The following is a 25,889-nucleotide window of genomic DNA, read 5'->3' on the forward strand; positions in this document are numbered from 1 at the left end:
GGGAAGGGGGAAGGCACAAGATATAGGAGGCAGAGGAGAAGAGGAGGAAGATGGGGGGAGGGGTGGGGTTAGAGCAGGACCTGGGGCGGCTGCTAGAGCTCCACCCCAAGGGAAGGCTCTGTGTGCCCCAGGCCGAGTGCCCCACCAGGCACTAAGAAGAATGGGGGAATCTGAGCTGCCCATGCCCTGCTCAGAACAGAGTCGGGGAGGGTGGGGCAGATAAGTGGGCAGGAGAAGGAACTGTATCTAAAACAGCTGAGCCCTCTTCCTGCCCTCGGACTTGGGGCTGGGGAAGGAGGGACCAGGGGCCAGGGCAGCTCCGGTCCTTCCAGGACATCCCCCTCCTATGGCATGCAGAGCCATCCTGAGCTTTAGGCCATCCCACCAGCCACAACCCCCCCCCCCCGCCCCAGCCAAGTCCAGCCCAGGTTTGCTCAGCAGCAGCTCAGTCCCCAGAAGTGGCTCAGCAGCCTCTGGGTTCCAGGCCCTCCCCCCCAGCCGGGCCCAGCCCACCTTGCTATTCTGGATGAGGCGAGTAAGGTGCTCAAAGCAATTGTTGCTGAGGAAGGTGGCCTGCAGCACCGGCCGGTCCTCACATGCCAGCATCATGGGGATGGCATCTGTGGAGGGATCTAGGGTCAGCCCCGCTCAATCCCTTGTCAGCAACACCTCCGCTCGGCCTTAAACCTTCTTCCCATGCTTCCCAGTCCTGCCTTCCATCATCCTTTAGACCTTTCCCTGCTAGAGCCACCTCCCCAAGAGCCTGGGAGCCCATACCCACCGAGCATGCTGACCCGTAGGGTGACGAGGGCCTCTTCAGGGCCTGGGCTTGGGCCCGCCGGCCAGTCGGCATTAAGGATGCGGAAGTAGCCCTCAAGCAGGGTTCGGAGCTCTGGCCCACGAGGGGGTGTGCGGCTGGCATGCAGGACATGTACTGCACCCACTAGTGCCTCCAGTGCCAGGGGCACTAGGCGGGGGTCCTGGGCTGGCCCATGGTCCCAGCCCCGTACCACACCCAACAGGCCCTGCACAGAGCCGGCGCTCACAGCCATCTGCCCGTTCTCCTGCAGGTGTGGGCAGAGATGGCAATGGTCAAGGCGCTCAACCAGCAGAGACCCTGAGATGGCCACCCTCTGGTCCACAGGCTCTTCCTGGCTTACCTTCCCTCCTGCAAGGACAGCACCAAAGAGGTGGACGAGACGCAAAAGCAGCACGGGAGGCAAGCCATCTGCATCCTGCAGGCTCTCTGGATAGGGTGAGTGGGCAGGACAGGACAATGTCACCAAGCTTGCAGGTGCCCTGGGGTGGGGGTAGGGGGCTGGGGCTGAGAGAAAAGACCTGGCTCTGTACTTGGGGGGTCTAAGATGCCATGGCTCTGTGCCAGGGTGTCTAGGGAAAACACAGCCCTTCTTTGGGGAGCTTGAAGGGACGTGGTCCTGCCCGGAGAGCCTGGCCAGTTCCCCAGATCCTTAATCCCCAATGTGGGGACCCCAGGGTAAACACACACACCCCACCCCACTTCCCCATGGCAACCCAGGGTTTAGTTTCTCAGATACAAATCTGGTCCCTCTACCCTGTTGACGGTTGGAGCTTCCTGTGACCTGCTCTGGGGACTTTGCTGTATCTACCATACAGATGCCCCCCCACCCCCACCCATGCGCCTGCTGGGGACTTCTAGGGGCTTTCACAGCTTCATATGTGGGAGGCCCACCTGGCCCTGCTCCAGCAAAGCTGGACAGGATGCCAGGCCACAGAATGAAACCCCGAGAGCAGAAAGGACCAGCCCTGGGTCACATGAGTGGTGTGTATGGCGGGGGGGGGGGGGGGGGCAAGGGCAGGGCTCACTAGATTTACGTGGGATGGGGTGGGACAGTTCCCTGGACACAGGGCATTTGAGAGTGCAGGTGGCCTGGGCAGGGAAAGGAAACAGTAGGAAAAGACGTGGTAACTAGTCGCATTCCAGGACTAGCAGACCGGGTGCAGAGGGCAAGTGGGGCTGGAAAGGGAGGCTGTGGGAGGAGCAGGATCTGATCCCGAGGTGCCAGGCCACCAGTGAGGGGTTTAGGGCAATGGGAACAAAATCCAGTCTGTGCTGGGAAGTGCATTCAGGTTGTGGGACAATGGAGGCAGGGAGTTCCCCAGGGGCATCTCCTCTCTTGGGGCTGTTGCCCCTGCTCCAGATGCCAGGCCTGCAGCTCCACGGGACATCCCAGAGACACTTAGACACTTTCTGTCCCCACAGGCCACCACTTTACCAAGCCTGGCCTGCCCCTGTCCACGCACACCTTGCCCTGTCCCATCTAAGGTCCTGGCCACTCTTATTCCAATGAGAGGAAAAGAGGGGACCTAAGAGAAGAGGGCTCCCAGGGGGCACAGGTCCTGGAGGAACTGACCCCAGGACCGAGGGAACAGGAAGTAGAGACACTTAGTGTAGACGTTACCTAGAAGAGGGGTGGAGGCTGCAGGGACAAAGGGATTGGACCAGGGAGTTTTCAGATGGTCCAGATCAGAGTGGGGTCCAAGTGGCTATGGGGACCCAAGAGGTGGGGGGGAAGGGGGAAGGGAAACTTATCTCCCCCACCTTATGGGAGGCCTTCACTCCATCCCAGAAAAGAAATTACTCATTTTGTTCCGACATGCCCTTTCTCTCCTCTCTGCCCCCGAAGTCCTCCTTGCCCCTCCCCGCGCCAGGGGCCCCCTCAGTTTCCCGTGGTGCTCCCAGCCCTGTTTGCAGCCACCACTAAGCACAACCCATCCTGCCTCTGGGATGGGGAACTGCAGGACAGCAGGAAGGGGCTCAGGTTTGGGGGCGGGGCCAGGTGGGGCCTTGCGGGGGGGGGGGGGGGGAGGGGCGGGGCCTGACCTCTGAAGAAGGCGCTGAATTCACTGGGCAAAGCAGCTGGAGGGAACTTGTATTTGCTCTTCTCCTTGGAAGTGATGACTTCCCTGGGGGTGGGGGGGGGGATGGGCAGGGGCCCGGGTGAGGCCAGGCACCCCACCCCTCTTTGGCCATCCTCCTTCACCAGCCTACACCCGTGCCCCCTCCCACCTCCACACCTTGGCCAAAGCGGTTCCCCCCATTCTCTCCCCAGCCTTCTCTGGGGATCAGGGGTGGCTAGAGGGTAGAGCCCCCTCTGCGGTGGGCTGGCTCTCACCCACTATGCTGGCGCCGCCAGGTCTGGTAAGGGTCAAAGAGGCCCTCGCAGAGGAGAAGGGCATGCAGGGCCACGTTCTCCAGCTGCGGCCCACGGTCCTCCTGCGATGCATGGGCTCCTTTCAGCTGTAGGTATGGGGACAGGGTGGAGGGGGTTAGCTGGGCCCTGGCTACCGCCTACCACCACCTCCCCACCCAGGGTAGAGCCCACCTCACCTCTGCCGTCAACCAGGTCAGCAATGCCAGCACCCGGGGCACCAGCACCTGGCCCCAGCCCGCCTCTACGTTCTCCAGGTTCCTGGAGAGAGGTCACAGAGGTCACAGGCACAGGCCAGCCCCACCTCGGCCCACAGTTCCAAGCTGCCCCCCACCTCCCCGTGCTGAGAACAACACGGACTCACCTGCAGAGAATGATGAAAAGCTTGAGCAGCAGCAGGGCCTGCTCCAGGTCCCCCTTGTCTAGCTGCTCGGCCAGCACGTGCAGTGCGTCCAGCGGCAACAGCGGCACCTCTGCGCCTGCCTCCTCTGGCCTGCAGGGAGGGGGGTCACTAGGGCACCAGGCCCCTCCGTCTCCCTGCCCCGCCCCTGCCCTCCGTGGAGATTCAGCCTCACCTGCGCGGCTCCAGAGAGAACAGCGAGATGCTTTTCTCGAAGGCACCCACGAAGACCTTCAGCCACTGCTGCAGGTAGCCCAGGTCCTTCTGCAGGCCAAGGAGTGGGGGGAAGAGCAGTGGGAGACAGAGAGGGTTCAGTGCACATGGGAAGGACAAGGGGGTGTAGACAGCAACGAATGGAGGTAGACGTGGGGTAGACAGGGGTCGGAGGCAGAGCAGTGCAGGTGGAGACAGTGAGGGACGGGGAGGGGAGGAGGATAGGAAGTTGGAAGGTCAGCATCAGAGGACTACCCCGCATACTGACAGCTCTCACGGGCTCCCTGTCTGCTTTCCCCAGTCTCTGCTCCCACCTCCCTAACTCCTGGGACTCAGGCAAGCCTGACATAGGCAGGGGAGGGTGGGGCTTAAGTGTGCACAGTCCTGGGATGTGGCCATGGCCCACACTGGTGCTGGGGCTGAAGGCCTTCCACCCTCCAGCCACCCCTGATCCAAAGCCTTGGGCTGGCCTCTGCCTTCCACCTTCTCTCAGCTCAGCAGCCGCCACTACCTCCAGGAGACCTTCCCTGACTATGGCTCTGGTGCTACATGTACACCATGGGTCAGGCAGACCCATGCACACGCACACTCCCCGCAAGTACAAGCAGAATGCCCTACCTCGCCCTGGGAACCTAACGCCCTCCCTGACTGGTTACCTGGACCCCAGGCCCCAAAGCCGGCTCCATGGGCAAGAGGGGCAGCGGCTGAGCCCGAGTCTGGGCGCCGCCAGGGAAACTTTGGTGTGAACGGGAAATGTCCCCTCCCGCCCCGGCAGGGGCAGGAAGCGCAGAGTCACGGTGGGGGAGGGGGGCCGCTTCCTCCCGGCAGACCGCAGGGATGTGGGGGCCCCCCTCCCCCCCCCCCCGGGGGCACCCAGGGCCCTGCAAGAGAAGCTGCGAGGGACCTGGCCCAGCAATGGGGGCGGGGCCTGGAGTGCAGAGGGGCGTGGTCACCCTGCTCTGGGAGGGGCTTGGAGACCAGGGACTCGTTTTACTGGCATGAGGTCTGGACTTGGGGAGTCAGGGCAGGCCTATCTAGGGACAGGTTCTGATCCCTGATGCTATAGGGGCCCTTCATTCAAGGCACTCAGAGCTTCCTCACCCGGATCCAACACTTCAGGCCCAGGGAACAATGTGGATTATGGAGGACTCAGTCATACCTTTGCCCTGTCCCCCTTCCCTGTGTCCTGGACTTCCCACCTGGCCCTACTGGTCTCTACCCCAGGGACACAGTTGAGTAGGTCTTAGCCTAGCCCCAGTTGGCTCTAACCGCTATGCCCCTCCCAGGCCACAGAGTGGGTGGTGGCCTGGAGCTCCTCCTCCTACCCAGTCCTCCCTCCCACATCTGCAGCTCCACCCCCAAACCAGCTGAGCCCAGAAGGCAGCTTTCTTTCCCAGGGGCAGAGGGGTAGGGCAGGGACTGGACTGGAGAAGGCTGAAGGGGCAAGGGACACATCATAGGTGCTGCGTCCCCGGTGCCATGGACCTCAACCCAAGGACTTCTGGAACTACCTCGGGTGGATGGCTCATTTCTGCTGCCTACAGACCCCAGACCACAGGGTAGGGACTGAATGGACCCCAGGGAAAGGGCTAGACCTCAGCAGAATGGGCCAGGAGCACAAGAAACCCAGGCAGAGCAAACCCTCACCCTGTGGCTGGGCACCTTACTTGTGCATTTGTCACAGACCCGAGGCCTGGCAACTGTGAGAAGGGCTGGGACTACCAAGGTGCAGGCCCACACCACCGTGACTTTTTCTCTGTCAGTTACCTTCGGTGACCTCTCCACCCGCTGCCACTGGCAGCCTTCCTGCTCCCCTACCTCTGTCCACACCCCTTCTCTCCACCAATCAGCAATGACACCAAAATGCCCAACCCTGAGACACCAGAGCAGGCCAGGCTCTTTGACCACTTCTTCTGAACATTTCCCATTGCGTTGGGGGAAAAGGGGAGCTCCAGAGAGGATGTCTCATCCACTAGAACCGCTTCCGCTGCTCTTCTGAGGGTGTTGAAAGCCAGATCTTTGTTTTAGGCCGGGGCCACTCATGGTTGCTGGCCAGCCTATCCAAACTGACCATGTGGCCCCTGCCTCAGCGACCCCACAGATCCCGGTCTACCTTCAAAACTGGCCCAACACCATCCTCTCCTCTTCTACCCCCCAAACCACCCTCAGGTAAGCCACAGACATCTCTCACCTAAAATGTGAGTCCCTTTTGCCCACTGTAGCTCTGCTGAGCCCCTGAAAACCCAAGTTTGACCGTGTCCACCACCCCTCCCCCACCCCACCCCACCTCCACCCCGCCCACCCAACCTAAGGATAAGGGCTCAACTGAGCCTGGCATTCCAGGCCCCCAGTCCAATCACACCTGCTTCTCCAGGCTCTCCGTCCGCTCTGCACCACATCCTCCAGTCCAGGCCTCTATCCACCCCATGCCCCGCTGCCATCTGTGACCTGGGCTTTTGGTACTTAAGCAGAAACCTGCCACCCTCTTCGTGGCCATCACCTGGACTGACCCTCCCAGAACCTGGGTGGGCCCCTCAAACTCAGCACACTCCTGCTTTCCATCCCTAGAACCACACCCTTGGGCCCGTCCAGCAGGTCCAGGCTGGGCTGGGTTCAGGGCTGAGGCAATCAATGTAGCCTTCATGGCTCTGGAAGGAGCATAAGGGGTCTCTCTAAAGCCTAGGACTAGGGAGGATAGGAGTATCTGCCTCTCTCACCTCTGACCTGAGCCCCATGACATGAGGCTGCGGTGCTCGGGGGCACAGGGGTCCCTGCAGGGGTCGGGGCTCACAGTCACGGTGGCAGTGTTGAATGCCAAGGGCTCCAAGAGCTGGAAGAGGTGGCTGTGGTGCCTGGGCTTCCCACACTCTGCCTCCACTGGCTCCTCCCTCCCTTCCCAGCTCAGAGCAGGAATGCTGGGCAGGGCCAGTCCAGTCCCTAACTTGAAGGGGCCAGGGCCCAACCCCACCTCTCCCACGAGCACCCACACTCCTCCTCAGGCCCTGGGGCTCATGTGTAAGTGGTAATGAGGCTCTGCTGCAGGCGAGCAAGCTGCGGGGAGGGGGAGGTCAGTGGACCCGGGACAGATGAGGGGGACTCACGACCACGTCTGCAGGAGCCCCAGTCTATGCCCGGCCAGCCCTGAGGACACTCAGTACTAGGGGTGGGGAGACCCCAAGGGCTATTTGGGCCCAAATAGTCCCTGGGTGGGCACTGAACTACCACTTCCCCAGAACTCTGAGGTAACCCAGGAGGGCTGAGGGCAGGCAGCTTTGGCGTGGATGGGTGGGTGGGGCTGTCTGCCAGGGGACAGGGACGACCAAGCTGCTTGACACCGCGCTGCCCTTTGACCTGCTTGCCCTGCCCCAAGCCCAACACCGGCCGTGGCTTGCCCTGGGTGTCACCTCAGGGCCCAGACCTGGCTTCAAACCCCTCTCCCCATCACCACCTCTCTTGGAGTTTACAGTGGCGCAATACGCAAAAATTCCTTAACCAGCGTCTGGCGTCCAGTGTGCCTCAGGTACGCACGAGTGGCCGCCACTGTCTGATCAGCCAGTCACCCACCCAGCACGAGGTTTAGGCAAGTCCACGGCCTCCTCCCATGTCACAGCACCCCGTACCCCCTGGATGGCCCAGCCCCAAGGCATGACTCTCTGTCCCCACGCCCACGGGTCTGTAACAGCTTTGCCCTCCATGCCTCCTCTGCCTGAATGCTCCCCAGAGCCAGCATCTTTTTCAAGACCCAGCCCTGTCTGGTGATTCAGGGGCTGGGGCTGCCAGTCAGGGGCTGAGGGCACGGGTTCTGGAGTCCAGCCCCGGTTCTCACATTTAGTAGGCTGTTACTCAACATTAATCTCTTTACGCTTCAGCTGCCCCAAAAGGCTCGCTAGCCACACCCACCAGCACCAGGTAAAGCGAGCGGGGAGCTCCATCCCCAAATCCAGGGGCTCTGCCTTCCCAAGCCCTTGGCACGCTAGAGCAGCACTAACGTTCTCCCCACACACCTCGGTGAGTGACTAACAAGTGGCGGACCTTGGCTCACTAGCAGAGCCAAGGTCTCACGGGTGGCTGTCCCAGGTGGGTAGAATGGGAGTCTGTTGGTGGCCCCCAGGTTAGAGCCAGGAACAGGGTAAGGAGAGAGGATTGTAGCTCCACAGTGGGTGACCGCTCCTGGTCAGATTTGCCTGGGTGGTAGTGAGCACCCCATTTCCAGGGACAGGCAAGCAGAAATGGGACGGGGTGGGGTCTGGTCAGGATAAACTGTTTCAGGCCTGGGGGTCTTCCCGCTCAGCATCAGGAGAGTGATGGCAACGTCAAGCCGAAGGTGGCTTCTGGCTACACCATGGGGCCTGGAGGTCAGACTTGGAGGACCTCAGGTCAAAGAATGAAGCAGGAAGATGGGGACTTTGCCAGAGGCAATGGCAACTGAGGCACAGTGCTACAAGTTCCCCGGGTGGCTGGACCAGGCTCTCCCCCTTACCTGAGGATGGGGTCTTGAAAGGGGTGGACCTTTTGGTCTCCATAATGCCCCCTAGGGCTTAACCTTCCCCTTGTCCTATCACTATGGAAACCAAGAATTTCCTTCCAGGGTCCCCATAGTAACCGACTTTGTTTCCATGGGGACCCCACACTTCCACATCAGCTCCCCAGTTGCCATGACAACTCCAGGGATTACCAGCCCCTCCCCCCACGCCTGGGCTCTGTGCTACTCTCCCCATCACCTCAGTCCTGCCCCGTCAGATGCCTTAGGAATAAAGGCAGGGAAGAGGAAACCCTGGTTGCTCCTCTGAAGTATAAGCACTAAGGAGGCTATTCTGCCTCGCTTTTCCCCATTTGAAGAGGGTAAACTGAGGCACGGGGAGGCATATGATCCAGCTAAAGTCCCAGAGGAAGCAGAGGGCCTGACCAGGTTTCCATGAAGCAGTGGAGGTCAGTAGTCAGGTTAAGGACCAGTGAGGGGTGAACAGAGCAACCTCACCTCCAGCTCCAACCTGACCTCCCTGGAACCCCGAGTCCTCAAAGGCATAACTGGAGAGTTCAGCCTGGGCTCCCCACCTGTAACCTGAATGTCTGACCTGTCCTGACCCTGGCAGCCCTGAGCGCCCCCAGATGCCATGCCCCCCAGCACTCCCTTTCACTGGGGGGCTGTTGAGCAACACTACTGCTCCGCCCAAAGAGGGGCTGCTCGTGTGCGTGTTATTTTGCATGACTTTTACATGCTGCCCAACTGCCAGCCTGCTGGGTGCTGTTCCCAGTCCTCCTGTCCTCACCCTCTTGCTAGCCCTCCCTGGGGAAGCCCCCACCTATCACCTAGGCACCCCCTCACTCCTGACAACTGGCCTCTCGTGCTTCCCACTGCCTTGTGCTGGCTCCTGGAGCTCCCATCCCCTCTGCCCACAAGGCCCAAACTAAGCCTCCGATGGCATGACAGGTCACTGTTGTGGGGCCTGTCTCCTGCATCCAGCCACTCAGCTAACACCTGCGGAGCCTCTGCGAAACGTGAGGTGGGGGGAAACTGCCAAGTAGCAAGCACAGTGAGGGTGAAAATGGGACCTGCCTGATCTGAGGTCCATCCCAGTCAGGGGGACAGGAGACAAAGGCCCCCCCAAACAGGAAGGAGAAGACTCCATGCAGAGGAAACAGCTTGTGCTGTCCCAGGGTGCAGGACCCACTAGTCCTGCGCACAGAACTAGACCTTTCCCAGGACAGAGACTGGGTCAGAACTCTGCCGGACTCTGCCCCAAATGTGTCCGATGACCTTGGTATGACCCTGCCTTGGTTTCCCTACCAGGGCCCCGAGGGGCTCAGACTGAGTGATGTCCAAGGGCTACTCCTCCCTCAGCAGTGCTCCTTCCCCAGTTGTGGCCCCTAGAGGGAGGGGGGTGGGCGGGTCTGAACCTGGGGTCTGTGAGGAGAAAGGAAGGGCAGAAAGGGGGGGTGCTCCCCTGGGCGGGCCTAGACCCACAACTGGGAAAACAGGTTTGCCAGCTGATGTCAGCTCTCTGCTGAGGGGAGGGGCACGGTTGTTGGGAGAACCTTCTGACTGGGTGGCTGGCCAGCTGAGGGGTCTCTTAACACAACACCCTCTATCAGTCTTACCTTATCTTACCCCTCCCCCAAGCGCGCACACACACACACACACACACACACACACACACACACACACACACAATAGGTCCCTAGCAGGGCTCAAAGTAGCACAGCCACCACTCCCTGGGAGCCCAGCATGGAGGGGTGGGGACTTGTTCCGAGAGCAGGAGCAGGACCATGTGGGCAGGAAGGCAGCACTGGGAGGTTGGCCGAAGCTTCCGGTTCATACTCACATCCTGGATTTGTTTGCTCGGCCCTAGGCCACCCCCTGACTGCCCAGGCTTCTGGGGCGACAACCAGCCAGCCTGTGCCCCAGACCTGCCCTGATGAAGTGAGGAGCTGGAAGGGAGAGGGGACTCGGCACAGATGAGTGCTAACCACCCCCCCCCCCCGAGGGAATAGGGGGGCTGACCATTTGCAGAACTCAACTAGAAGGGTAGGCAACCACGCTATGCTGGAGGTACAGTCCTGGGAGACAGTACCAAGGCAACCTGAAGACCCACCATTAATGTCCCTCAGACTCATTATCTGGTTCAAGTGCCCCCTCCCCCCGCCCCGCCTTCGTCTGGTCACCACGGGGAAGAAACTGAGGACCAAGAACCTGCCCACAGTCACACGGGCAATTAGACGCATGGGGGCCAGGGGCAGATTTCCTTCTGAATCTTTTCCCTTCCCAAAGACCAACCCTTGGAGATGTCAACAGAGAGGCCTGGATAAGGGAACCCAAGGAAGCAGGAACTTTCTCTGGTTCAGACAAGCCATACTGGCTACCTCTCTGCAGAGTCTAAGCTACCCTGAGATCAAGGGTGTGCCAAATTTACAGATAGAGACTCAGAGGTGTAAAGAGCTTGCCCTGGGTCACACACGCTGCCTCCTGCTAGGGGCCTGGACCTCTCACCACCTAAGGGGACTCAATAAACTGTGGCACTTATGGCCTGTATTCTAGGTCCCTAGGGCCCCCCAGATCCAGCCTGCAGTCCTAGGAGACAGTCAGCCAGCCTCTTCACAGAGGGCCAGCTGATCTGGTCATGAACTTCCCCCTAGTGACGAGATCAGGGGCACACAATAGCCCATTGTGCCCAGGGCACACCTGAGCCAGCAGCATGATGCCAGGCAGGTGTAGGGAGGGAGGCTGATGCTAGGTGAAGAGGAGGGGGACATTACCCTGGAATCCCTCCCTGCTGTGAAAGCAGAAGGAAAGTGGGAGCCTATGTGTGTGAGACACAGAGTTTGGGGGACACCAGATTTTCAGCTCTGACAGGACACCTGGGTCAGAGTCACTCCCTTCACCTTCAGAGGCCACTTGAGGTAGTCTCTGAGACAGGACAGGGAACTCAGGAGGGGAGGGCTTCCCTCCATCCCTTTCAAACATCCCTCCTAGCTCACCTCCCTTACCCCCTCCTTCTGCATCCAAGGCAAATCTTTCCTTCTGGCTGGACCCCCAGGAGGTAGGGGCCTCCTCAGTCAGGGTCAGGGAGGAGCTCATCACTGCTGGTGCCCTGGTGGGGAGCAGTCTGAGTTGACTCAAATCAGATCAAAGCAGGACCCTACCTTTCCACCTTGTCTGCTGGCACCCAGAGTCCACTCCGACCCATTGACCACGACCACCCAATGGGGCCTCGCCCACAGGAGGGGCAAGCCCAAATGCAAACTAAGGCTTCCTGCCTCTCCCAACCCTCCCAGTCGCTCGTTTATTTTCCGGGCCTCAGTTTCACCATCTGTAAAAGGGGGGAAGTGTCCAGCCGTCTGTATCCGGGTCCCTCTCCTCATCAGGCACGACCGAGGCTGCGCGGTACCCAACCCAGAGGCTCTGTTGAGGTGCACGCCCGCGAGGGTCATCCCCCAGGTATAAGTGCCGGAGGCACCGGCGGGCCGGGGGCGGCGCACACGTGTGTGCGGAGCCCAAGTCCTCCTGGCGCGCGCTCATCTACACGGCCCCAGGGACGCGGGGCGCAGGTGCAGCAGGCGCGGGGCTCGCGGAGCTGGGGGCACAGCGGGACGGCGTGGGGCGGGCTCACCTGAGCATAGTAGAGCAGCCACAGCTCGTACAGCCGCTCCGAGGCGGCCATGGCCCGGCCCGGCTCCGGCCCTGCTGCGCGCCACCTGCCGCTGCCGCCTCCTCCGCGCCGCCCGCCGGTTGCCCTCGGCCAGGCCCATGGGCGGAGGGCGTCACTCCGGGGCGGAGCGGCGCGGTACTACTCGGGGAAGTAGTACTGGCCCCCGCCGCGCCGAGCCACCTAAGTCTGCACGCTCCTCCTCCTCGCGGCCGGCCGCCGCCCGGCTTCCTGCACTTAGCTGCCGCTACCGCCGCCCCGCCTCTCCCGGGACCGTGCAAAGGGCGGGGAGCCCGGAGGGAGGAGGAGCTTGAGGTCAGGGCGGCCCCGGAGGGCGCCCCGCAGCCCAGCTCGCAGCCGCAGCCATCCCCTAACAGTGCCTTGAAAAGGGCCAATCTGAGTCTCCCTGACGAGGGCCGGGGTCAGGTTTTCCAGACTCGCCCTTAGTCTAGATCCACCCCCGGAGCAGCCCGCTTAGCTGGAATTGCCACCTTTTGTGCGAGGAACAGGGTCTGGCGGGGGGGGGGGGGGGGGGGGGGGGGGGGGGGGACTGCGGGATGCGTTCAGATGGCCAGATTCCGTCAACAAATAATGGTAACAACAGCCACGATGACACTTGTGGAGTTTACCACGTGCCTGGTGCTGTTCTAAGCACTTTCATGGGGGAGACCAAATATGCAATGTTTTTGCTTCTACTGTTTATGGAGCAGGATGGGGGAAATCAGAGCGCAAGCAGCAGGGCATTCCCAAAATACCTCCGGAGAAGCAGTGCCCTCCACCTGTCAGGCAGATCCCTGGAAGATTTAGGCAGTCCTCACGGATCCCCTCTTCAAAGGATCCTCCTAGATATTCCAGTGGAGGCATCCTCCACTCCAGGGCTCAGTACTTGGCATCACATCTTTTGTTTTCTTTAATCTCAAGAGGTTAAAGGCAAGAGGATGTCTCAGGCCTCTGTTTTACAGATGGAGAAATTGAGGCCCAGATAAGCCAAATGAGAATCACTTGGGTAGCCAGGGACAGCGTGGACAGGGATGGAGGCCTGACTGACTCTTTGCTGGGCCATTGCCACCATCACCACTGGACCCCTCTCTCCTCCCCAAACCACCTTGCCCTGGAGGTGAGGGGTCCCCTGGTGTTGGGCAGGGGTCAGGCCCTGTGTTGGAGTTGGGAAGTTTGTGAGGCTCAGAAAGGTACTATCAGCTAGAGGAACTCTAGGAGTCTGGAGTCCCCTAGACCTTGAGTGGCCAAGAGAAGACAGACTGTCTCCATTCCCATCCTTTTCTGTCCTCTTGGCTTCTTAGGCAGCCTTTCCACTCTGGCTTTTTTTCCTGCTCTGTCCATCCTACCTCTGAGGTGACATTTCCTGAGCACTCACTACCTGTGAATGAGGTTCTGTCAAGTCACCCCTCCTGATGCAGGGGAACAGGGCACCAAAAGGCTAGTGAGGTCAAGGGTTGTTTTGGAGGGACTGAACAGAGGTCTTGTGGCACAGGAGCCTTTGAGGGGAACTGGGAGGAGTGGGCATTCACCTGCTACCAGCCTGGGAAGGGAGGCCCCAAGCAGGAAACAGCTTTGCTGAGACAAGTTGTGGTATGTGTTGGCAGGGTGGGGGGTGGGGGTGGGGGGCATGGCCTCTGTGTGGCTTTTGGGACCTTGACATCCTATCAGAAGATCTTGACTTCAGAGGCACCTGTGTGGCTCAGTCGGTTAAGTGCCCAACTTTGGCTCAGGTCATGATCTTACAGTTCATGGGTTTGAGCCCTGCATCAGGCTCTGTACTGGCAGCTCAGAGGCTGGAGCCTGCTTTGGATTCTGTGTCTCCCTCTCTCTCAGCCCCGCCCCTGCTTGTCCTCAGATTCTCCCTCAAAAATGAATAAACCTTTAAAAAAAAGAAAGGGTCTTGACTTCAGCCAAAGTGGTCTCCTGGTTGTCAGGGCATTCTGGTTAATGCAGGAAAGACCCTGGCGGCTCCTGCTGGGCAGCAGTGCACCTCTTGGCCACTTGTAGTCAAGGCCAAACCAACTCTCAGCTTAGTTCTCAGGAACTAAGCTCAGGAGGTTCCTGGGGCCCACTGGGCCAGGTTGGGTAGTCTGACCCTGAGTACTTTGCTGCTTCAGGGTGCTTGGAGGTGGGAGGGGATCATCCTTGAGGCCGAGGAAATGGCCACTGCGCAGGAGCGGAGAGTCCTGAGAGTAGTAGACACAGAAGCGCATGAACAAGTGCATCAGGAGCCACTTGATAGCAGCAGAGGAAGGAAGAGGCAGATCTCTTATTAAACTAGGATGGGAGTGGAGAGTCAGGGAAGACTTCTTTGAAGGTATTCGGGCCTTGAAGAATCAGGACAAGTGGATACGGAGGGTCAGCGCATTCCAAGTGGCCGATACGGAGCGCGCTGGGGTTTGCGCATGCTTAGGCAAAAGCCAAGCGATCGACGCGCTCTATCCTCCTTCACTCAGGTCTGATTCCACTTGCTACTTTCTCACTGATTGGCATTGAATGAATCGAGCCTTACAACCTTTCTCTTTGCCGTGCCCTCCCCCAACAGGCGAAGAGAGTCGCGGGGAAAGATAGGGCGGGCCCTCCTATAGCAACTCGGTATTGATTGGCTTTCAAGACTTCCTGTTCTCCCATTCCCGTCCCTGGATTGGCCACCAGAGGTTCATCTACTCCTTGGGCCTGCGCATTGCGGGACGAGGGAAGAGGCGGGCGGGTAACATGGCCGCTACTGCGGCTGGTGTGGGCCGGCTAGAGGAAGAGGCGTTGCGGCGAAAGGAACGGCTGAAAGCCCTACGGGAAAAAACCGGGCGCAAGGTGAGGAATGCGGAGTGAGGGCCGTGGATGAGGTAGTCAGCGTTGGGATCCAGAACAGGGACGAGAGGACAGGAGAGTAAGAAAAGGCAGCTGCTAAGGACGCGCATGCGCGCCCGTCTGGAGCATGCGCGAGGAGTCGTAGCCCGCCTACCAAGTCTGTGCTAACTGCCTGGGACTCTTGGCGCTGATGCTGTGGTCGCGCATGCGCGGGGGTGGGGCGGGCAGTGGTGAGCGCGCTACGGTCTTCACTACTGTCTGGTGTTTCTCGCGTGGGTCTCCTGGGCAACTTCTAAGTTGGAGATGCTCGTTGGATTGGGTGTGATTTTTTTTTCGCGTATGAGCGCCCTGAATCATCCGTTTCCCCACGACCCAGCCGGCCTTCCATCTCTGGTGAAATTCACTGAATTTGGCAGACGCCTGCCCACCAGTGCGCCTTGGGCACGGCAGTACGAGACTGTGCTCTGGGCGTTGAGCTGGAGTCGATGAGTACAAAGTCTAAAAAGAAAAGCCCAATTTCTTGGTCATGGTGCACCTCAGGGAAAGGGGGGAACACTTCCCAGGCTACTTCTCTGGGGATGGATCTCCTAGTCCTATTAGTGGCCAAACTTGGAAGCCTCTTCTTTGCTTTTGTTTGACACCAAAATAGTCCGATAACATTTCCACTTTCTTGATCTTTCTGAGTAATCAGGAGGAAGGAGAGCTCTGAAGTTCATTACCTGTGCGAAGTTCATAACCCTGTCCCTGTCACTTGGGGTCGTGGGACTTGGGACAAATGCCTTCATCTCCTTGATCCTGTTTCTTTTTAATTTTTTTTAAGTTTATTTATTTTTGAGAGAGAGGGGGAGGGGCAGAGAGAGAGGGAGAGAGAGAATCTCAGGCTCCACACTATCAGCGTGGAGCTGGATATGGGGCTCTAACTCACAAAACCATGAGATTGTGACCTGAACTGAAACAAAGAGTTGGATGCTTAACTGACTGAGCCACCCAGGAGCCGCGTCTTGAGCCTGTTTCTTCATGTCTGCAGTGGAGGATAGCAACCCCTCTATATTAATTCTTGCTGGGTTATTTTGAGATCTGACAGGATCATCTGTATGAAAGAGCACTAGAGACCACAGAGCGGGGAGGTTGTCAGTTCTGCTCTCCTTGGATGAGCAAAAACTCCTCTCTCAATTCTACAAAGTACAAAGGATGGTAAATATCTAGACCTTCGAGGGATGGGGGAAAACAGGGACTCAACTTTCCAACTTTAAAGAATCAGACTGGCCAATCTGGCCCCTGTTTCCTTTCTACAGGGCGGTCTGGTATCCTGAGGGAAAGTACAAGGGGAAGTAATAGAGAGTGAAAACTAGCCAGATTGGCTTCTGCTTTTGTTGGCAACTTGTCGGCCGTGTCAGATCGCTGTGCTCAAAAACTGCCTGACCTAGGGAAGCTCAAGCCTCAGCCTCTCAGTGGGTAGCCAGTCTGTGCTGCTGGGTTGTATTTAGGGCCCACATTATTGGGGCTGGTCTTGAGGTCAGAATACAAAGGACAACGTAGCATCTTCAGGGCCCATTGCCATGGAAAAGGTGCCCAGGAGCACTGGCTTTTAAAGAAGGATTCTCAGGGTGCCTGGGTGGCTCAGTCAACCGACTCTTGGTTTTGGCTCACAGCATGATCTCACCATTTTTGGGATCAAGCCCCATGTTGGGCTCTGCGCTGACAGCACAGAGCCTGCTTGGGATTCTCTCTCTCTCTCTGATCCTCCCCAGCTCATGGTCTAAATAAATAAATAAATAAATAAACCTAAAAAAAAAAAGTGGAATTCTCTCAATGGGCTGAAAATATGTCCTGATTGCTATTTTTTCTCAAAAATGTTTTATTGTGGTAGAATACACATAACATAAAATTTACTATTTGAAATATGCTCTTAACGGTGTATAACTCTACCATGATGTCCAGACCTTTTTAATCATCCCAGATATAAACTCTGTACCCGTTAAACAATAACTTCCCATTCCCTTCTCACCCCAGCCGCTGACAACCACCATTCTATGAATTTGACTACTTCAGGTATCTTACATAAGTAGAATCATATACTATTTGACTTTTTATGACTAGCTTATTTCACTCAGCGTAATGTTTTTAAGGTTTATCCGTGTTGTAGCATGTGTGAAATTTCATTCCTATCTAAACCTCAATATTACTTTGTACACATACCACATTTTGTTTATCCATTCATTTGGGGTTGCTTCTAACTTTTGGCCGTTGTGGGTAATGAATGTACAAATAATCTGTTTGTGCTTCTGTTTTTTCAGTTCTTTTGGGTATGTACCCAGAATTGGAAATTTTGGATTATGTTTTAAGGAACTGCCTGCCATATTTTCCATAGCAGCCACTCAGTTTACATTTCCAGCAGCACATGGATTTCAATTTTTCCACATCCTCATCAACACTTGTTACGTTCTGTTTTGTTGATTGTAGCCATCCTAATGGGCGTGAAATGGTATCACATTGTAGTTTTTGTAGTTTTGATTTGCATTTCTGTAATGATGAGTGACGTTGGGCATCTTCTCATGTGCCTCTGGCCACTTGTATGTCTTTTTTGGAGAATGTCAATTCAGGTTCTTTGCCCATTTTTTAATTGGTTTTTGTGGTTGAATTGTACAAGTTCTTAGTATATTCTGCGTATTAACCCTTTATCAGATCTGGGATTCACAAATATTTTCTCCCATTTCCAAAATTGTCTTTTCACTTTCCCAGTAGTGTCCTTTGATGCACAGAGTTTTTAATTTTGATAAAGTCCAGTTTTCTTTTGTTGATCCTGCTTTTCATACCAAATGAACCATTGTCAAATCCAAAATCCTAAAGCTTTCCCCCCATTATTTTCTTTTAAGAGTTTTATAGTAGTAGTTCTTACATTTAGGTCTTTGATCCATTCCAAGTTAATTTTTATGTATAGTATTATGCAGTGTCTAATAACGGTCTTTTGCACGTGAATATCCAGCTTTCTCAGTATCAATTGTTGAAAAGACTGTCCTTTCCCTGTTGAGTGGCCTTGGCACCCTTGTTGAATAACCTTACTTAGGGGCTCTCTGTTCTATTTTATTGGTTTATACATCTGTCATTTTGCCAGTACCACACTGTTTTGATTACTATAGCTTGTAGTAAGTTTTGAAATCAGGAAGTGTGTGTCCTCTGACTTCGTTCTCTTTCAGGATTGTTTTGGCTTTTGGGATCCCTTGAGATTCCGTATGAATTTTAGAATGGATTTTTTTCAGTTTGTGCAAAAAACACCATTGAGATTTTGATAGGGAATGCACTGAATCTGTTGATGATTTTGGGAAGCGTTGCCATCCTAGCGATACTAAGTCTTCCAGTCCATGAGCATGGGATGTCTTTCCATTTTAAGTCTTTAATTTTTTTTCAGCAGTGCCCTTTAGCTCTTTGGTTAAATTTATTCCTAAGTATTTTATTCTTTTTGGTGCTATTATAAATAGGATTGTTTTCTTAATTTCCTGTTCAGATTGTACATTGCCAGTGTATGTAGAAATGCAACTGATATTTGTCTGTTGATTTACAAAATCAACATCCTGGAACTTTGCTGAATTTGTTTGCTATCTTAACAGCTCTTTTTTCGTGGACTCTAGACTTTTCTGCATATAAAGATGTATCGTATGTGAACAGAGACGGTTTTGCTTCTATTCCAGTTTGGATGGCTTTTCTTTTTCTTGCCTGATTGCCCTGGCTAGAACTTTAAGTGTTATGTTGGCTAGAAGTTGTGAAAGCAGTCATCCTTATTTTGTTCCTTATCAAAGGGGAAAATCTTTCAGTCTTTTAACGTCAAGTGTGACATTCACTGTGGGTTTTTCAAATATGGCCTTTATCATGTTGAGGAAGTTTCCTTCTGTTCCTAGTTTGTTGGGTGTTTTTATCATGAAGGAGAGTTGAATTTTGTCAAATGCTTTTCTTTATCAGTTGAGATGATCATGCAGTTTTTTCCCTTCATTCTTATTATTGTATTGCATTAATTGGTTTTTGTATGTTGAACCATTTTTGCATCGCAGGAGTAAGTAAATTCCCCTTGGTCCTTCATCATTGTTGGATTCAGTTTGCTGTATTTTGTTGAGGATTTTTGCATCGGTGTTCATGAGGGATATGAGTTTGTAGTTTTTCTTGTAGTGTTTTTGGCTTTGGAATTAGGGTAATGCTGAACTCCTAGAATGAGTTAGGAAGTATTCCCTCCTCTTCAATTTTCTGGAAGAGTTTGAAAAAGGATTGGTGTTATTTCTTTAAATGTTTGGTAGAATTCACCAGTAAAGCAATCTGGCTCAGGGCTTTTCTTTGTTGGGAAGTTTTTGATTACTTATTCAGTTTCCTTATTAGATACATATAGATGTATTCAGATTTTTTTCTATGTATAGATATATAGATGTTTTCAAATTTTATAATTTTTTCATGAGTCAGTTTAGGTACATTGTGTATCTCTAGGAATTTGTCCATTTCATCTAGATTATCCAATTTGTTAGTGTACGGATTGCTACTTCAGTTGGGTTTAATCTTCACAGTTCTGGCCTCAGAAGGTTGTTAGCTGTGAACTCATTTCTAAAAAATGTGCTGTCGGAAATCACATGGCTTCTATCTTGGAATTGAGAGTTCACTGGCTTTTGGAGTTTCCTTCCATTCTTTTTAAGGAAGAGTTATTGTGAGGCTACATTCTTGACTCCATTGGGAAGCCTTTTCCTTTCCTGGTGCATCTTTCCTATCCAGGAGCTCCTGATTTTTCTACCCTCTCTAGTCCTTTTCTTGCAAAGGGGGAGTTAGAATATTTTGTTGACTCTTTAGTTTGCGGGCTGTGGTGTCAATGATGGATCAGTGCCAGGTGATGAAATGTGGTTTGGTTTGGTTCAGAATGGGCTGTTGGAGCTTGTAATTCATTCCTTCAACAGACGTGCACCGAGTGCCTACTGCATGCCAGTAATTTAGACCCTGGAGGTACAACAGTGAACAAAGCAGATAGAAGTCTTTGCCCCAAGAAGGTTGTGTTTAGCTGGAGAGACAGATGGTCAGGCAACATGTAGTGTTGGACGGAGAAGGTGCTACGGAGAAAGGGAAAGAAGGGAGATGGAGAGTACATAGTGTGCCTGTTTTTCTCTGTAGCTCCTAATGGTTTGATTTCCTTTACTAAAGACAGCAGTGTTTTCAACTTTAACATGGTAACGGTGCCTGTTGCCTGCTTTATCTTATCTAGGTCTGGATGACCACCCTGAGAAGAAAGGAAGAGGGTTAATTTATAGGTGGAAGCACTGAGGCTGATAAATGTGAGGTAGTTTGCCAAGGTCACGTAGCTAGGAGGTATCCCAAGTGAGTGTTAAGGTTAGGAGAGGCCACAAGAACATGTGGTGACTCTTTCTATGCCCTGACTTGGACTGGTTGCCCAGATGCAAGGTAGGGGTGGCTTGAAAAACTTCATTGTATACTTCCTGATACCTTTTGGTTTTGTGAGTTACATGCTTAAAACAAAAACAAAAAACCACAACACTGGAAAAAGAGCACAGGTCCCAAGTCCAGGCTGCCCTTATACACAGGTCTTAATCCCCTCTGGATCCTGATTTCTGGCCCTCCTTTCCCCTGGTGAGGATGGGTATAGCCTTATTCGCCACAGTTCTCTCTCTCTCTCTTAATGGTAAAATACATATAACGTAAAACTTGCCATTTAAACATTTTTCAGTGATATTAGTATATTCACAGTGTTGTACCACCACCACCACTGATTGCAAAACTTTTTTATCACACCAAACAGAAATGTGACACCCATAGAACAGTAGTAACTCTTCCCCCTTCCCCTCTCCTAAGCCCCTTGCAACCTCAAAGCTGATGAATTTGCCCAGTCTAAGTACCTCATACAGGTGGAACATTTGTCCTTTTGTGTTTGGCTTGTTTCCCTTAGCATAAGCATGAGTTTTCAAGGTTCTTCCATGTTCTAGCATGTAAGAGAATTCCGTTCCTTTTTAAGGCTGCATAATATTCCACTGTGTGGATTATCACTTGCAATGGATGTTTATTCATTCGTCTGCTGATGAATGCCTATTGGGTTTTGTGACTAATGCTGGCATTGGCGTGTTGGTGGACTTACTGGTTTATAAGTGTTATTGGAGTCCCCGTTTTCAGTTCTTTTGGACATATACTTAAGGAGTGGAATTGCTGGGTCATATAGTAATTCTATGTTTAACTTTTAGAGGAACCACCGCACTGTTTGCCATGGTGGCTGTACCATTTTCCGCTACCACCAGCAGTGCCTGAGGATTCCAATTTCCCTACATCCTGCCGACACTTATTTTTCCTTAAAAAAAAAAATTGTAGGGGCGCCCGGTAGCCCGGTTGAGTGTCCGACTCTTGATTTCAGCTCAAGTCATAATCCCAGGGTCGTGAGATCGAGCCCCGCGTTGGGCTCCGTGCCGAGTGTGGAGCCTGCTTGGGATTCTCTCTCTTTCCTCTGCCCCTCTCCCCCACTTGCATGGGTGTCTCTCTCTAAAATAAAAAAAAAAAAAAAATGATAGTTACCCTAGTAGGCGTGAAGTGGCATCTCATTGTGGTTTTGATTTGCATTTCCCTGATGGTAAGTGCCATTGAACATTTAATCATGTGCTTATTTCCCATTTGTATATGTTCTTAGGAGAAATATCTATTCATATCCTTTGCCTATTTTCCAGTTGGGTTGCTTTTCTGTTATTGAGCTGTAGTTGAATTCTTTATATATTCTGGGTATTAAACTGTTATTAAATACGGGATTTCCAGGTATTTTTTCCCCATTCTTTGGGTTGTCTTTTCATTCTCTTGGTAGTGTCCTTTGATGCACAAGTTTTTAAGTTTTATTTATTTTTTTTTTGTAAGAGTGCTTTTAGCGTCAGATTTAATCTACAGTTCTTTTTTTTTTTTTAATGTCTGTTTATTTTTGACAGAGAGGGAGAGAGAGACAGAGAGACAGAGCATGAGTGGGTGAGGGGTAGAGAGAGAGGAAGACACAGAATCCGAAACAGGCTCCAGGCTCCCGGCTCCCAGCTGTCAGCACAGAGCCTGATGCGGGGCTTGAACCCACAAACCGTGAGATCATGGCCTAAGCCGAAGTCGGACGCTCAGCCACCCAGGCGCCCCTAATCTACAGTTCTTAAGTGATATTTCTCTTAGGGTCAATGCCTGAGAGAAAGACAGTCAAGGGTCTCCAGTTTGAGTTAATTTTCCAGCCCACAGTCATTTCTTGTGAGCCATCTGAGTGGGGAGTCTGGGAAGGAAGTAAGGCTGGCCTGCTGTGGGCAGACGGGGAGCAGGGGTTCCCCTCCTGCAGAGTGGAAGTGGCTCCCCACTTGCAGCTCAGTTGTCTGAGGTGAAGACGAGAACTGAGTTTCTCAGCCTGCCCCTGCTGATGGAGAGTACCTGTCTGCCCCAAGGGGATGGCTCCTTGCTGGTCCCCTACAACTCAGTGGCAGGTCTCTCACTGATACCTGTAGGCACGTGGTTTTGCTGGAGGCATCAAGATTTCCTGCATGGGGTTGATGTCCCCTCATGGTGTTAGCTTCCTCCCCTCCCTGCAGCAGACTATAAACTTGGTTTGGTGACAGTATGGGGGAGGGCCAATCCTGACATTGTGACAAATGGAGACAAGATCAGGGTTGTAAGGTTTCCGCATGTTATTCAGCTGTAGAGTTCAGCTATAGTTGTGCAGCTGGCAGTCTTATAAAGTACTTCCTTGCTAGCCCGCTGATTGGGGGGGGGGGGGCAGTCAAGAGGTTCAGAGATGCTAGGGTGCCCACGGTTAAGGAGCATAAGTGACTTCTGGATTCCAGCATGCACGAACCCCTGCAAGAAGAGGATTCCATGCAAGGGTGCAGGACTGCCTGTGGGTCAGCCAGCCCAGGCTGATAGGTGGGAAGAAAACATAAGCTATTAGACTGTATTGCTGGGGGTCATTTCTGGGAAAGCCAGGCTGGGTCTGGGGACGCTTCATGAGAAGGCACAGTGGCATTTGGGCCAAGGCTTGGAGGATGGGACTGGGAAGTGAATATTGAGGTAGCTGGAAAGGAGTATTCCAGGGGAGCAGCTCAGAGGGGGGAACAGTTGGGGGGAACAGTGGGGACAGTCGGGGAGGCTCCAGAGGGTTTGACAGCGAGCATTTGGCTGTGATTGCAGTAGGGGTGAGGTCTGAAAGTGCTGTTGGGTGCTTTGGTGGCCAAGTTCTGCAGGAGCCCAGGCTTCTAGCTGGGAGGGCAGCCACCCATATTTCTATATTGTACTTGAGCCTCATTTCTTGGCGCTCATGCAGAAGTTCCAAGCTGGGTGAGTAGGTGAACAGTTCAGAGCTGTGTAGAGGAAACTCTGTGGCATCTCTCTACGGTGCTATCCAGCAGGGCAGTGTGAGGCCGTTTCGTCCTTCTCTCATGTCTTTCTCAGCAGTCAGGTGGAGGCTCCTAAAGGTCATCAACTTGGCACAAACACTTGCCCTTGGCTCTCGGCTTTCCTGAGCATTTAGCCTGGATTGGACTGTCTCGTTCCGTCCCGTGACAGGGAGTCTCGTGGTGTGGCTGGCCAGCTCCTCGGGCTGCTCATGAGCTCAGGAGCAAGCTTTGGCTGTCAGCTTGCAGCTTGCCCAGTGGTGCCTGTCTCTCACCCGGCTCTATGGACCGGAGCAGTAGGACTTGGTGTGGCCACAGCAGTGTTCTGCACAGAAGCTGTGCTGGCCAGTACCCTAGCCATAGCCACATGTGGCTCTTGGGCCCCTGAAATGTGACCAACAGGATGTTACATTAAATTTTTTCACTTTTAGTTAATTAAAAAAAAATTTTTTTAACATTTATTCAGTTTAAGAGACAGAGTGCGAGCAGGGGAGGGGCAGAGAGAGAGAAGGAGACACAGAATCTGAAGCAGGCTCCAGGCTCCAAGCTGTCAGTGCAAAGCCCGATGCAAGGCTCCAACTCATGAACTGTGAGATCATGACCTGAGCTGAAGTCGGATGACTGAGCCACCCAGGCCCCCCTCGTTTTTAGTTAATTTGTATTTAAACAGCCACACTTGACTTAGGGTTGTCTTATTGGACAGTGCATCTCTGGAGGACCTGTTCCCTCTCGCCCAACTCATAAGAGGCCATGTCTCTGACTGAACTCCTTATTTATTGAGAGCTATGAAGGAGAGGGTAAGTGGAAACCCAGATGACCATGAGATCAGCCTTGGGGAGCCTAGCGTTGCGGCAGAGGGCTTTGAGGTTGTCAGTCTTCACGGCCGCTGTCTGCAGCAGATGCTTATTTCTGTGTGCATTATTCTCTGTGTGTGCATAAACTCCGGTGGAGTTAAATGCTGACATTTCATCGAGGTACAGTTATGAGTTATGTGCTCAAGAGACTGGCAGTCTGGAGAGTAGAGCAGCGCCAAGGTGGAGGGGAGCACGTTGATAATGTCAGACTTGGGTGCACCGGGGAGGGTCTTGGCCAATGTGGGCTGAGGGTGGAAGGGGGAGCCGGAGGGAAGGGCTGGCAGTTGTTGGTGGGGGGACAGTGAGGGGTGGGGTGGTGGGGTGGGGTGGGGTGGAGTGGGGTAGGGGTGCAGAAGAGCCTAGTGTTCTAGGTGAGGAGTCAGACTTGTCTGTGTCCTGCTCATCCGTCAGGAAGTTGCCGCTGGCCTGACCTCATGTGGCCATATCCCCATGCCCAGTATAGAAGAGTCACTGCCTCCATGTTGACAGCCTCTTGCAGATCGGCTGTCATAACATTTACGTGGCAGCTTGTGAGGGGATCTCTTGATTTGCTCAATCCACAAGCAGCCCTTTGAGGTGGGTTTAAAACAGTTTATCCCTGTTCCGTAGACCAGGAAGCCCTGGCCCTGTGTCCCTCTCTGCTTCGCACCCCCAGATGCTTGGGAAGAAGCAGCCCCCAGGATGGGGTCTCCTTCCCATCACACACAGAAACTGCCATCAGGCCGCCTGGTGGACGCTGGGTGGTATAGTGGAGAGCATGGGCTTTGGAGCCAGATGGATTGTTTTGTTTGGTTTGTTTTAAGTTTTAGGAGCCAGATGGATTTTTTTTTTAAGTTTGTTTATTTTGAGAGAGAGAGAGAGAGAGAGAGAGAGCTCAAGGGAGCAGGGGAGAGAGAGAGAGGGACAGAATCCTCTCTCTAAGAGAGAGAGGGAGAGAATCCTAAGCAGGCTCTGCACTGTCAGCACAGAACCCGATGCTGGGCTGCAACTCAATGAACCGTGGGATCATGACCTTGAGCTGAAACCAAGAGTTGGACATTTAACTGAGTGAGCCACCCAGGTGCCCCCAGATGGATCTGATTTAAATCTCAGTTCCACACATCTGTGGGACCCAGAGTGGATCTTTAAAACTCTGAGCCTCCCTGGCCTTGTCTGTAAAACCGAGACATGGCTTCTGACCTCATCAAGTAGCTAGAAGAACAGAGAAAGAGGTCCATGAAGTGGCTAGTTCAAGGTCTTACCCACGAGCCTTTTATAAGTTGGATGTGTGTCCTTTCTCACCCACCCTGTCAAAGTGAGGAAGTCTGGGTGTCACTGCTGGGTGACAGTGGGTAGAGCTGGTGTTTCTAAGGGAAGCGAAGAGGACATCTCGGTGGTCCCCCCGGCTTTCCTCAGCCTAGCTCTTCTTCCTCGAAGTGGAATTCACGTTTAGTGCAAAGTGTTAGATTAACACAAGTAGATTTGCAGAGCCACAGCCAAGATGGTGTGTGTGTGTTCCCCATTCTTCCTGAGGACCAACCTTCTCTTCCCCAGCTCTGCTCAGACCCTGAGATCTTGGAGCCAGTGACAGGGAGAACCTTGTGGGTGGGAAGTTTGGGACTCTCAACACAGACACCTGTTGATGAGCCAGTGTTGCAACTTTGGATGGAGTCATCCCTTCAGAGGGCCTTAACTTGTCATGTGTGAAATGAAGGTGTCAGATCAGTCTGAGGTTTTCAAACCTACCTGTGTGTCAGGATCACCTGGGGAGACAAGGTGCATTCTTTTCTTTGGCTCCACCCCGAATCTCCTGTTGAGATCTTGGTATGGAGCCTAGAAATCATGCAGTTTTAAAGATCCCCAGATGATTCATTTTTTTTTTTCTTTTTTACACAAATCTTTGATCACTTCCTTGACATTCTCCCATGACA

General features: G+C 53.8%; 2 protein-coding genes across 12 annotated transcripts in view; one reads left to right on the top strand and one right to left on the bottom strand.

Annotated features, from left to right (window-relative positions):
• NBEAL2 (neurobeachin like 2) overlaps positions 1 to 12,201 on the bottom strand; it is a 29,786-nt gene extending 17,585 nt beyond the window's left edge. For 2 of the 10 annotated variants that reach the window (XM_053219507.1, XM_053219505.1), the window contains exons 1-9: positions 11,913 to 12,199; positions 3,767 to 3,855; positions 3,556 to 3,684; positions 3,371 to 3,452; positions 3,156 to 3,280; positions 2,864 to 2,946; positions 1,161 to 1,246; positions 782 to 1,064; positions 514 to 620 (exon numbers count right to left, since the gene is read on the bottom strand). In XM_053219507.1, the coding sequence (XP_053075482.1) occupies positions 514 to 620; positions 782 to 1,064; positions 1,161 to 1,246; positions 2,864 to 2,946; positions 3,156 to 3,280; positions 3,371 to 3,452; positions 3,556 to 3,684; positions 3,767 to 3,855; positions 11,913 to 11,963 (1,035 nt within the window). In that variant the 5' untranslated portion in view covers positions 11,964 to 12,199. The other 8 variants (XM_053219501.1, XM_053219498.1, XM_053219504.1 and 5 more) reach the window with 6 other exon arrangements.
• Positions 12,202 to 14,603: 2,402 nt separating this feature from the next.
• CCDC12 (coiled-coil domain containing 12) overlaps positions 14,604 to 25,889 on the top strand; it is a 53,628-nt gene continuing 42,342 nt past the window's right edge. Inside the window, exon 1 of one of the 2 annotated variants that reach the window (XM_015065516.3) lies at positions 14,604 to 14,759. In XM_015065516.3, the coding sequence (XP_014921002.1) occupies positions 14,664 to 14,759 (96 nt within the window). In that variant the 5' untranslated portion in view covers positions 14,604 to 14,663. Of the gene's footprint in view, positions 14,760 to 23,645; positions 23,923 to 25,889 lie in introns of those variants that run through there. The other variant, XM_053219526.1, reaches the window with a different exon arrangement.

This window comes from Acinonyx jubatus, chromosome A2 (genome assembly GCF_027475565.1).
Source record: "Acinonyx jubatus isolate Ajub_Pintada_27869175 chromosome A2, VMU_Ajub_asm_v1.0, whole genome shotgun sequence".
In the NCBI taxonomy this organism is placed as follows: Eukaryota; Metazoa; Chordata; class Mammalia; order Carnivora; family Felidae; genus Acinonyx; species Acinonyx jubatus.